We start from the raw sequence: 12,622 nt of genomic DNA on the forward strand, positions 1-12,622 counted from the left end.
AAAGGAAAGTTGTCCCCTCCCCTTCCTCAGAGACCCAGGAACTCTTGTGAACAGAGGAGATAAAAAGGAATGAAAATGTAAAGCCTACCCCCCGTTCTGGGCAAGTGAGGGGCTGTTTCTTATGTTTCTCCCATGCTTAACTTTCCACAAAGTTTGCCTCCAGCAAAGCTACAGAGAAAACTCTTGTCCATCAACCTCTCCTCATATCATCCTCTTCCCACTCATGTCCCCAAATGATTCCTTCTTTACAGCTAGCTCCCTTTCTGCTCTCCTCAGGGCTGGCAGGCTCTGCCTTTCAAGATAGCAACTAGTGACCAGCGATAAGAGGATGCAAACTGGCCTCTGGTCACCACTAAGATAAGTTGCTGCTGCTGAGAGGGGGAGTGCAGGCACTCTTGCCAAGGCCTTCTGAACTCAAATCACTGCCTTAGCTGCTCTCTGTGGGAAACTTCAGTCCAGTAGCCCCATCCAATCAAACAGACCTGCATTTGCAGCCTAGGTTCTCCTCTTGGTAGGTGACCTTCAACAGGTAACTAAATTCCTCCATTAGATGGAAGAGAATACCTCCCTACCCAACAGTCCTCCTGGTGGCGCTGATAGAAGGATCAAGGGGAGTGATGCATGCACAGGTCTAGACAATTACAAAATGGCGGCCAATGTGAGTGACCATCTATTTATGCACACACAGGCTTGCTGGGCACACCAGTCAAAATTCCAAAACCATCCTTTGTCCTATAGCGGTATTCTTCCCAACAGCAAGGTGAGATGGAACAACAAAAATAAGTCTAGATATGGCAGAAATGTAGAGTGAGAGCCATGTTCACCTTGGCTACACTCATAGGCCTTTGGTACTTAGGGGAAGAGCTCTGCCCTGGGGTCGAAGGAGAGTCTCAGCACCACTGGTCCTTTTCTAATGCAGAATCAATTTTTTCAGGCCTGGGATGGCAAACAGACTCAAGCTCACATGCCAAACAAAATTATGAAGCAGTGGCTGCCTCTGGGTTTTCTGGAGAAGGGTTGAGAATGCTTGCCAAGACTCTGTGGGAAGTGTGACATGACTGATTAGAGATGTCTGCGTGTGTCATGATTTGACATCCAGACCCTAGTTGTTCATTCATGTGGGCTCCAGGTCGCCACTGCTGGGTCTGCCCATTTTCTGAGATGCTGGGCTATAGAGAGAAGGGAGATATAATCCCATTGCAGTCAAAGTGCGGGGGTGGGGGGTGGGGGGAGACACTGACTGGAACCAGGAAAAGTTATGACTTGTTTAGGTCCAGAACCAGAGGTAATTATGAAGAAATGCTAGCCCTGGCTCACCCATAGGCAAGAACTCCCATAAACAAAACAAATTCCACATAGTTCTGACTTAAGATTTTGTAATTTAAAAAGGCTTTAAGTGAAGCCAGGTTACTGGCCCAATTAATTCAACCAGAATCAAAAGTTTATCTTCCTGAGAGAGGTAAAAGGCATGTTCATGTCTTAGGCATTTTCAAACTCACCGGCTCATTTCGAAAAGGAATCTATCAGCCTTGGCCATCCGATCCAGTTCATGCTTATGTTCCTCCAACAGGTCAATGTCACTTTTTTCAGGAACAAATTTCAAGAGCTAAGAAGCACATGCAAATATTAAAACTGAGGTTTATAACTAAATTCTTGCAGTAAAATTTCACTCTTTCAGTTAATCTGCCCCCAAATGAGACTGTATCTTTTGTTTCATTTATAAACTCTGCTACAGGTCATCGTTAAGATACAATACAAATGACTAAATCTTTGCAGTTAGGTGGTCAAAGGTACCAACTTCTAGTTACAACGTAAGTTCTAGGGAGGTAACACACAGTGCAAGGACTAGAGTTAACGCTGCTGTATAATGTACAGGACAGTTGTTAAGGAGGTCAATTCTAAGAATTGTCATCACGAGGAAGAATTTCTTTTCCTTTTTTATTGTATCTACAGGACGAGATGGATGCTGCTAATGAAACTTATTGCCTTATCATTTCACATTTGTAGGTCAAACTACTATGCTGTATGCTTTAAATTTATAGGTCAATTTGTAGGTCAATAATATTTCAATGAAACTGGAGGAAAAATCTTTTCTTTTTTACTTACAAGTAGTTAAATTGATGTAAGATTCATTCCTGGCAACTTTCTACTCTATATTGTCTCTCAAATCAGATTGTGGGAGCTCTTTACCAGGATCCATTTTGCATAGACCCTTAGAGGGACTTGGGAGATTCAACACTCTCATTAGAAGGTGATGCAACGGAGGTCCAGGGAGACAAGGCCACTTACCCAGAATTACAGAGAAAGTTCATGTAATCATCAGAAATAGAACTTAGGAGGTCTCTTGACTCCCAGCTCAATGCTTTTTTCTGTTACATCATGCTGGGATGAGTAATTCTATGTGTATTTTCCATTCAACTTATTTCTCTGGCTTATGTATTTCCATCTCATTTTTTGCTCCATGTCATGATGGATGAGAAGAACATGGTAGGATTTGGTTTTTGATTCTATTTTTTATTATGGCGGTAGAAATGAGCGTGGAATGTGGGAGAAACAGCAATATTTAAAGTTGAAAAAGTACTCTGTGTCTTATTTCAAATCACAAATATGTATATATATACCCGCAGCCCTGTTCAAATGTGCTATTTTCTGGATCAGATGCCCTTGGATATATATACATTTTTTTAATGATACTGACCCTCTGGACCCCAAGATCCTCCCTATAATTTGAAGCTGGCATTCGGATGATTCATTTAGTAGGTTTCCAAAGTTTGTTGGATTTAATGATGGGACCTCGGAAAAGGCAGTCTGTGCTGCCGGCAGGGAAAGAGAATTAGAACTACAGGTGAATGGAAATATATTCCAGGCAGAGTGCACATCACGTGCCAGGGTCTGGAAAGGGTGGCACAGCATTTATGCCAGTAGAACAGCTGTAATGGCAGTGGGGGAGGGCAGCAGTGGTCAAGGTCAGGGAGTAGCAAGGACCTTGAAAGAATTTCAGTCTTTATTTTGCGGGCTCTGGGATAGGACTTAAAATATTCAGTAGGGGGATGAATTTACATTTTTAAAAGACCACTACGCTCACAGAATGGAGAAAGAATTAGAAAGGATCAAAAGTATTAGGGGGTTATGATTAGACTGTTGGTACAGTAATCCGGGTGAGAGAGGATGGTGACCTGGATTGGGTCCTAGGTAGATTCTAGAGCTATTTAGGGGGTTGAATAGAACTGGCCTGACTTGTTGATGGATGATGGGTTGTGGTAGAGGGTCAAAAGGATGCGTCCAGGCTTCTAGCTTAGGCAACAATGTATACATTGTATACAATGTATACAGAGTGTAATAGGAAGAAAACCAGGAAGAAATGGAGGAGAGTGGGTGGGGAGAGAGTGTTTAGTGTTTGAAATACTGGCAAGAGAACCAAGTAGAGATTCCTAGTTGGTAGGTGGACAAATGGGTCTGACATGCTATACAGAGCTGTTTGGAAGACAGAGCATTGATACTGACTATAACATGCAAGGATATGAGTGAGGTAACCAGGGGAACCATCAAGGGAAACAAAGCAGGGCTGGAGAGAAGCCAGTGTCTGAGGAATGAGGACAAGAGGAATAACCTTTAGAGGAGACAATGAAATGCCAAAGAAACACATTTCACCATGGAGCAAGTGGCCATCGGTGTCACATACCAGCAGCAAATCAAGGAAGATAAGGACTGCAAAGTGCCCCCTAGCTTTGGCAACAGGGAGGTGGTGAGTCCTTAGTGAGAACAGCTTTAGGGAGGTGAGGAAGAGTGAACAGGAGGTAAGTGTGGACAAGCTTTCAAGAACTCTGCTTGTATCAAAAGAGAGAGAGGACAGTAGCTAGATGGGCATGTGTAGTATGAAAAGGTGTTTTGTGAAAGGCTGAGTCTTGAACAAGTTAAGAGTGAAGAGGAAAAGGTGTATGATGGGGGGTGGGCAGGATGCTCTGATCCAGCTGGGTTCCTGAGCAGAAGGAAGGGCTGGGCTAGAGCAGAGGCCAGAGCCACCCCTCTTTCCTGATGGGATGTCATGGATGTGGATGCCAGTGGGTTCACTGGTCTGGTAGCCTGACCGGTTCTAGGCATTTATGTTTCTGTGTTCAAATGGTACTCGTGGACAGGACCAGTATCTTCTTGCTGTTCCTCAGTTCAGGGAGGAAGGTAATAAGGTATGGAGAAGGGAGAAGCAAGAGAGAGAAAAAGACTTGTTTTTTCCTCTTAGTTTGGATTTTTAACTACTGGGCAAGGAACTTCATTTCAAGTCTTAGGGATTCCTTCTCCCCCCATGACACACACACTGGTTTGTGTGCACTAAGCCACAGGCCCCTGTTCAGGACAACACTAGCTCTTTTGTACAGAATGCTGTGAGAGGCACATGCTAAGGTTCAGTCCTTCCCAAAGCAGAGTCAAGTGACAGACTGTGTATGGATGGTTTTAGGAGAGGAATGAAGACTTAGACAAATACCTGGGAATGAGGAGAAAACTGTACGTTCCAAGAAAGAGGAGGGTATCAATCTCCTCTGAGTTCTGAGCTCAGCAGCTAAAAGCAGGAGAGGAGAGAAGGAATCTGATTCAAATGCAAATCATAACTAGGAGTAAAGAGATACTAGTTAAAAGTTTGTCTGGGAGAAGTGCTGTGTGAAAGAAGAGGAAGCAGAGGAAGAAGAGAATAAGGAGGAAAAGAAAGAGTATGGTAGGTGACCAGAGAGTAAGACCCACAGAATTATCAGGGTAGACCAGGTCAAAAGTATCCCATTTGTCCAGATTCTGCTTCAGTAGATTGATTTTCTTACTTGTATTTATTTGAAGTACATTCTATTTGCACGAGAAGCCCTTTTGGCAAGGTCTTGAAATCCCTTCCCTCAAGGAGGAATTTTGCTGCATGCAATTTCACAGTAAACAGATCTTGTGGAATTTCAAACATACGACTTTGTCAATAGGGGCTGAAGGCCTAAGGACCGAAGCAGCTTTCTGCATGGCTCCTCCCTCTGTGTGAGCAGCTTCTCATGCAGGCAACCCAAGTGCAGGGTCAGCTGGGGGCCAGAGGAGGGCAGAGGAAAGCTGGGCCGCACTTCTGGGCAGAGACCCTTGTTAGGACTGGTTGCAGACTGAGAGGGAAGAGTGTGCAGAGAATCTGTAAGATGCTCTAAACAATTAATTTTCAGTTTAGGAATCATGTTTAAACTATTTGTACACAAAGGTTCCTGACAGGCTTGGATGCACGGTCATGGGCTACTGGTAACTAAGTCAAACATCAAAAAGCACAGTCTGACAACTTATTCTATTGCTAAGTGTGAGGGCTTCCCCAGGATGATTGCAGCTGCAGGTTTCAGGTGGAGCAAGTGCACTGTGGTGTGGTGACACCTCACACTTCACTCTTCCCTGCTCTGTGTTGGAGGCCTTTTCCGTCATCAGCCAGAACACTGTGGAAAACGCATAAGCACACAGACGCCCCCCCTGGAGCAGCCACGCCCTCCAAGATCACTGTTAACAGTGCAAAACAGCCTTTACTCTGCTTCTGGGAGCTGAGCATTCCCACAACCAAGACCTCAAGTTCAGCCCAGCACCACGATTATCCACAGTTAACCTTCAGTGGACCTGGCACTAACATGGACTTCTAGATCAAAGTCACGCAAAATAGGATTTCGTACCAAGGACAATGAGACAAGCAGACAGAATAGTCTCAGAGCATGGAGACGATCTCCACGAAGCACAGAAATATTCAGGGCCAGATTGAGAGGTAATAATCCCTGAAACATCTTCTAGTTCAAGAACATTGTCATTTGGGGGGCAACTGCACAAAGCTGCTGAGACACACATAACAGAGCTGGAATGGCTCCACAGAACGTGTTAAAGGAATACTGCACAAAGAGAGGCTAAGTCACTCCATCCAGCTTGGCTGGCCACGGTTAATATGAATTACTTCGATGCAGATGACAGAGCTAAGGGGTTTAACAGTAACTACCGGGGTGTAGGAATGGTGCGTCAAGGCCAAGACACAAACTTTATTAAGGATTCAGTAATGAATCAGTTTATGTAGTAGCCTGTTATCTCACGGTGCTGGTGAGATTCTCCATAAGCCTGTCCAACAGACTTCCCTAGAGGTGAAAGATTTGTATGACTTATGAAGGCGTATTAACTGCAGCATGAGGAACAGAATCTGGCCTTGTGGGTCCCAGGCATCTGACAAACTTGTGACCTTCTTTTTCACCCAACATTTTGAGGAGCAATGAGAGAATAAAGTCTCTTAAGAGAGCCACATTCAACGTTGGTTCAGAGATGAGGAAATTATCCACCAGCAACAACCAGATTTTCTCAATATCCCACTCCCTGCTGGAAGCCATTCATCACTTGTGCTCTGAGATATGTCTGTCTGGCAGCTCACCTGTTCCAACATGTCCTTGGGCAGATCTTCCTGCTCGTCCATTGTTAGAATTGCCCGTTTGATTTCATCATTGGACAATTTCAACCTGGACAAAGAATATTTTATTTTGTTGTTAACAATATTGGCTTGAGTATTAAAACTTAATGCAAGATAATTCATTCTGCTACTCCAGCTGCTGATTTTCAAGAACTGTTTTTCTCAAAATCTTAGTGAAAGCTTATTTCCTGAAAATATTGCACCTAAAAATAGTATTTTGAAACCGTTATAACATTCTTTTAGGACTTTGTAATGCTCTGCTGACACAGAGAACATATCTGTTTTATTGTTTAGTTTCTATTGTTCTATTGTTTAGTTTCCTTAAGTGAGGGGTTGGAGGATGAGGAAAAGGTAAGACATCTATACCCACTGTTTGCTTTACATATAGTAGCCATGATTGTAGATGAGAAAGGAAAACTAAATTCCTTTTTTTTTTTTTTTAAGATTTTTAAGATTTATTTATTTTATTTTAGAGTGAGATAGTGTGCAGGCAAGCAGAGGCATAGGGGGAGAAGGAGAGAGAACTTCCCGCAGGCTCCACACCCAGCACAAAGTCCGACCTCACAACCTTGGGATCATGACCTGAGCCAAAATTGAGAGTCAGATACTTAACTGACTGAGCCACCTAGCACCCCAAAAAACTAAATTCTGAACTTGATAACTCATCAGGATTGTTTAAAGTTTGTTTTCAGATTAAAAATCGATTTTAAAAGGGTTGAAATCTGTTATTATTAAAAAGTTGAATAGTTAATACTCAGAGTAAAATGCAAATGGCACTTCATGGTGGAGGAGTTTTCACATATATTATTTTGTTGGAGGTTTAAAATAACTGTGATGGTTATTTTTTTTTTTTTTTAAATGGAGGGAGAAAATGAGGTGCAGAATGTCTAAGTGAATTGCCCAAGGTCAAACATACGGAAAGTGGCAGTATCTATCACAAACAGAAAACTCTTGATTCCTAACCCTAAATTCCTTTTACGAATCTGCTTATCTAGTTAATATCTTTTATATTTTTTTTATTTTTTTTTTAAAGATTTTATTTATTTATTTTTACAGAGAGAGATCACAAGCAGGCAGAGAGACAGGCAGAGAGAGAGGAGGAAGCAGGCTCCCCGCCGAGCAGAGAGCCCGACGCGGGGCTCGATCCCAGGACCCTGAGATCATGACCCGAGCCGAAGGCAGCGGCTCAACCCACTGAGCCACCCAGGCGCCCCTAGTTAATATCTTTTAGGGAAGAATTTAAGTAAAACCAGAAATTTGTTTCTGTTTATCATAAACGTATATGATTTACTAATTAAGTTAAGGATTTACATCTTGATTATGTCAGCACTAAAAAGTGTGGACTATAAAAAAGAGTCATGAAATGAAAATGCACTTGCAAAAATGTGTTTCTATCAGATACAACCAATAGTCTTCACTAGGGAGAAAGGTCTTCAGCAGATGATTAGCTAGTACAACAGAGTCATTCTCTTGTTCTACTGTAAGCATCAGCTCCAGACTTACTTAAAGAAAAAAAAAATCTTACTTATTAATCTACCACTAAAGTGACATATTAACATTATTTGGTCTGTTCTAGTCTATGATCTTCAAGAAAAATCACATTAGGCCTAGAGATAAAGACATAAACACACAAATACAGGGCAAGATATATAGCCTTCACAGGGAGCATCTGAAGGCAGGGGCTTTGGCATCAGGCTGAGCCCCAGTCCTGGCAGACAGTGCTGGGCCAATGTGACCTTGGATGATGTGTTTTTTAAGCCTTAGTTTTCTCATCAAACTGCATCAAATAATGCACATAAAGCACTGATCTCTCTGCCTGGCCATGGATAAGGCTCACTAAACTAACTATAGGTATTACACTCCAACGGACTTTTCTCCAAAGGGGACAAGAAGCAGCAGTACTTTCCTAACCTAAGCATTCACATGCAGTTACGTGATCATTACACCGCGCTTAGTAGAGTTATCATGAACACTACCCAAAGCACTCTCACAACCCATTATTTCTATCAGTTTCCTCTCTGTACACAACATCCATTAGGCCCAGGAGTATTAAACAAGAATTCCAAGATAGCGTTCTTATTTTAAAGGTGGTTATAGTGTTTGGGTGCATCAAACGATAAGCTGCAATACTCGTGCTCTCACAGATAAACGAGAGGGCAGCCTGAGTGCAGGGGTGGACACAAAGGTCACAGAAGGAGGAAAGGACCCTGGGGTAGAGCTGGTCCACACACACCCCACTCTGGACAGCTCTGGCTTGTCCTTTTCGCTAGACTTTGACATAATCTTGTGAAAACCAGCCATCTTGCTATGTACACTGAATGTTGTTTCATGTGCCAGTAAGTAGGAAAGGGAAGGAACAAATCCATGCATCTTCTTGTACTAGTAGCATCCTCTTTTACCTCCTGTTGTCAAATCCAAATATATAGCATCTAGGCAATATGTGAAACTGCTTTTTTTTTTTTTTTTTTTAAAGAGAGGGAGAAAAAGAGTGTGTGTGCTGATTGATACGGGGCTAGAACTTAAGACCCTGAGATCAAGACTTGGACACTTAACTGACTTGAGTCTCCCAGGCGCCCTGAAACTGCCTGTGTTCTAAAAGGAGACCCATTCTATCACCTCGTCTCAGGTATGGCGCCATCATAATTCCCTGGACCTGCTAGGACCTCTTCAGGTTGTTTTACTCTTTCTTGGGACAATCATCACCCCACAAACATTTTCACCAGAACATCACGATGGAAAACCCCCAAACTTCACTGGAACCATTTAGCTGAGCTGGTGTGGGTAAAACATATGATAGGATAAAAACTATCCTGGCTTCACCGTGCAGGCTCTGGGTAGCCCTCAATTCTAGGACACTAAAGGCTTTGAATCCGTTAGGAGCAAACACCACAGTTCAGCCAAGCACGGCCAGGGAAGAGGAACATTAAGGAAGGCTGAAACTGCCACTAATAAAAACCAACTGGCTGTGGAACCGTCTATAGCCATCCTGAGAAAAGCCCCACTTAGAAGAAAAAAGTAAATTAGTTCTGTGTCCTTTTCACACTGAGCTGAAGAAACTACTTTATGGTGTGGTTCCGCTGAGCCCTTCTGTTTTGCATTTAAAAGAAAGGGAGTTGAAAATCGGAGTGAGAACAATACTTGAAGTATCAGATTTGCATTCATTAGCTCCCCATATGGACTGCAGAACTTCTTGCTTTTGAAATTGTATATATTTATGCTTCTCAACCCCCAGAGGCTGTCTGGACTAAACACTAGCTCTAATTCATAACAATTTTGGTTTCTCTTTATGTGTCTCACAAAGAGACTTGAGACTTTAATGGATGGTACTTAAGAAAATCTACCTGTCAACATACTGCCTCACACGTGGCCTGCTGGAGCAGACAAAGAGACTGCGCCCTTGGGGAAAGAGGAGAAGGGGACTCCGCCCTCTGGGACCCGTCTGTAGGCTGCAGGTTGCCGGGTTGTCCGTATCATCTGACATCCACAGAGTGAGTTGCTGCTAATCTCTGTAATTTAAGGACCCTACCAATTCTAACGTTTTAATTGCTTTTAAAGCTTGCCAGTGTTCTGGTGTGCTGGAGGGTGGCAACTTCTGAGACATCCACCTCAACTTTCTTTACAAGGCAGGAAACAAACCGGCCATTTAAAAACAGTAGTTAAGTCTACCTTGCGCCCCTCAAGTATTTCAAAAATTTGCCAAGAGAACTGGAACATCCAGGCATAATGAACATGAGTTAGGGATGGATGGCTAGGTCAGCCTTAGCTCTGCTTCAGTGGATTTAAGCCAAATCCCCCCACTTTAAAGTAGCTTTTTGTGGTTTACTGCACCCCGGCTGCCATTTTAAGTGAGCATCTGGAAAAAAAAAAGGATGGCAGAACACTTCATAAAAGTGTATTTAAGGTGGGTTCATTTTGCAATATAAACCAGCTTCCAAGTTTCTTTCTTTTTTTGGGGGAGGGAGGGAGAGGTCAGTTTTAGGGAATAAAGCAGAGTGAATTTTATTGCCACATGTCACCTGGATAAACCCGGTAAGTTGGTGCTCCCTCTGCCTGCGGCCTGAGGAGGGGGTTCTTAGTTTGAGGAACATCACGTTCATTGCACTCGCAAGTCTGTGGCAAGCGGGGACCCTCATGGCCTGGAACTTCTGTTTCAAAGTCACCTTCCAGTCTCTTTCCAGGAGCTGCAGGTAGTCCTGGCCACGAAGGCAGCGAGTCCCACGTACAGGGCCTGCGCATCCCTCCCCTGCTTGGCTTGTGGGGCAGGAAGGGCTTCCTTCTGACTCCTTTCTCCACTCCAGGCAGGACTGTGGCAGGTGCCCTGACCAAAGGGTCCACTAACTTCTTCAGTGTGGAGGTAAGGATGAACTTTTAAGGATAACCGAACACTGAAGACGTATGTGCTCATTGAAATATGCCCCACGGAATACAGCACAGGCTTATTTATAGTGTGGTAGCTTCTGGGGAAAGCACTACATTGCTGGGAATTAAATTCCTCGTCAGCAAGGTAGGAAACAGAGAGGGTCTCCAGGCTCAGGGAATGAAAAAAGTAGAAAAGAAGAAAGACGGTAAGTGTGGAAAAGAAGGAAATCTTGACACCACTTGGAGACACTCCTATTCATTGTCCCCAAACACGACACTGGTGTCCAGGTACTACCGAGGGTTAAGGCTCTCTCAGTTCTGTCCCTCATCAGGTCTCACCTGGACCTAAGGAAGAGCCTGCTATCTAAAGGCTGCTCTCGCAGCCAGCTCTCGACCCCTTCCAACCTCTCCTGCAAACCCCAGAGAGCAGACTTCAGACCTTGTTAAAATAAACAACTTGCACTGATTCCCGGTCCCGTGGGCACGAACACAGGCCGTGGACTGGGCAATGACCGAAGGGTTGGAGGGGAGGGGTCCCTGCAGCTGCTTCACAGGCACTGGGTCTAACACTCCCACACTGAGAGAGCCCACTACAAGTCCCCTCCTCATCTCCATTTTATAGATGAGGAGGGTATGGCTTGCCCCTGGCTGAGTGACGCCCTCACGAAGGCACCAGGCATAGATCCCGGGCTCTCTTGCCCAGTCTCATTCCTTATGACAGATGATACCACCATGCGGGGCTCTCCTTCTTAGCTATGCGCCGACCCCTCGGGTGCCTTGGCTTCCGCGGAGTGCCTCTTCAGAACTGCCCCCCGTACCCCCGCAGTGTAACTGTTATCGCTCTGTGAGGTCCCCTCCCTCTGGTGAGCCCCATCAGTGTCCTTCCCACTTGGCTGAGCATCTAGCTCCTTCTGGTCCCATCAGCCTAGGCCTGAGCTGTTCACAAGCTACCTTGCTGGTGTCATTTCCCTTCTCCAGTGAGCCATGAGCTTTCAAAGTCACGGTCTGTTCTGTGGCACCCTGCATAGCGCCAGGCAAACAAATGCGTCAAAGTGATAACTCTAAGAAAAAAGCATCACACACACTTTCATAGGTTTCTTCCTTCCTTCTAGCCCCTAGCTCCTTTCGTGTGTGGTAACACACTGCCAATGAGGGGGGCGTAGGGGATGAAAGTAAGGTGAACTGCTGACCAGCTAAACAACTAAACACAACCCAAATTAAAACTAAATCTGCTTCATTTCTGTTACTTTTACCACACAGCACACTACAGGTCAGTCCTGTGCTTTCCTGACAGGAGTAAAACTATTGATCATGGAGCAGAAAAGCATGTAGGGCTGAATCCTCGTGGGAAAGAGGTTTTAGAACCTGATCCATAAGGTCTAATTACTGTAAGGTCAGCTGGGACTCAAAATTACCTTGTTATGTACAATCTGCTTTTTAATTATGCTCATTGTAATAACACTCATTCGTTAAATTGGATTTTAATAGCTACTTTTACAGATACAAGGCAATTTCTCAAAAATTATCTTCCAGAGAGAGTTTAGATACACTATACACTCAAGTTCTAAGTCACCTTAGGCTCTGACACTTCTGAGGTAACAAGGAAACTGCACAGCACAAATAAGAAATAATTCCTTCAATAATGAGATGGGAAATTTGCCAGAAAGAGCTGTAACCTTCTCTGTAACTGGTGTCAGTGTTATTATCCTCACTGACATCTCGTGCTGAGAATAATCTGTCTATGAGGAACTAGGTCACAGATTTTACTGTGATGAGCACTTAAGTACTATAGAAATTCAGAGTGATAGCTCCCTTTGTCAAGCTGTT

The 12,622-nt window shown here is 43.9% G+C and overlaps 1 protein-coding gene across 2 annotated transcripts in view; it reads right to left on the reverse strand.

Annotated features, from left to right (window-relative positions):
• The window catches only part of DAAM1 (dishevelled associated activator of morphogenesis 1), a 161,251-nt gene that overhangs the window by 15,417 nt on the left and 133,212 nt on the right, over positions 1 to 12,622 (reverse strand). For both annotated transcript variants that reach the window (XM_032875285.1, XM_032875283.1), the window contains 2 exons: positions 6,401 to 6,485; positions 1,500 to 1,606 (listed from right to left, as the gene is read on the reverse strand). In XM_032875285.1, coding sequence (XP_032731176.1) covers positions 1,500 to 1,606; positions 6,401 to 6,485 — 192 coding nt within the window. The remainder of the gene's footprint in view (positions 1 to 1,499; positions 1,607 to 6,400; positions 6,486 to 12,622) is intronic.

Source organism: Lontra canadensis, unplaced genomic scaffold (genome assembly GCF_010015895.1).
Source record: "Lontra canadensis isolate GAN:19392208 unplaced genomic scaffold, GSC_riverotter_1.0 scaffold55, whole genome shotgun sequence".
Taxonomy (NCBI): Eukaryota; Metazoa; Chordata; class Mammalia; order Carnivora; family Mustelidae; genus Lontra; species Lontra canadensis.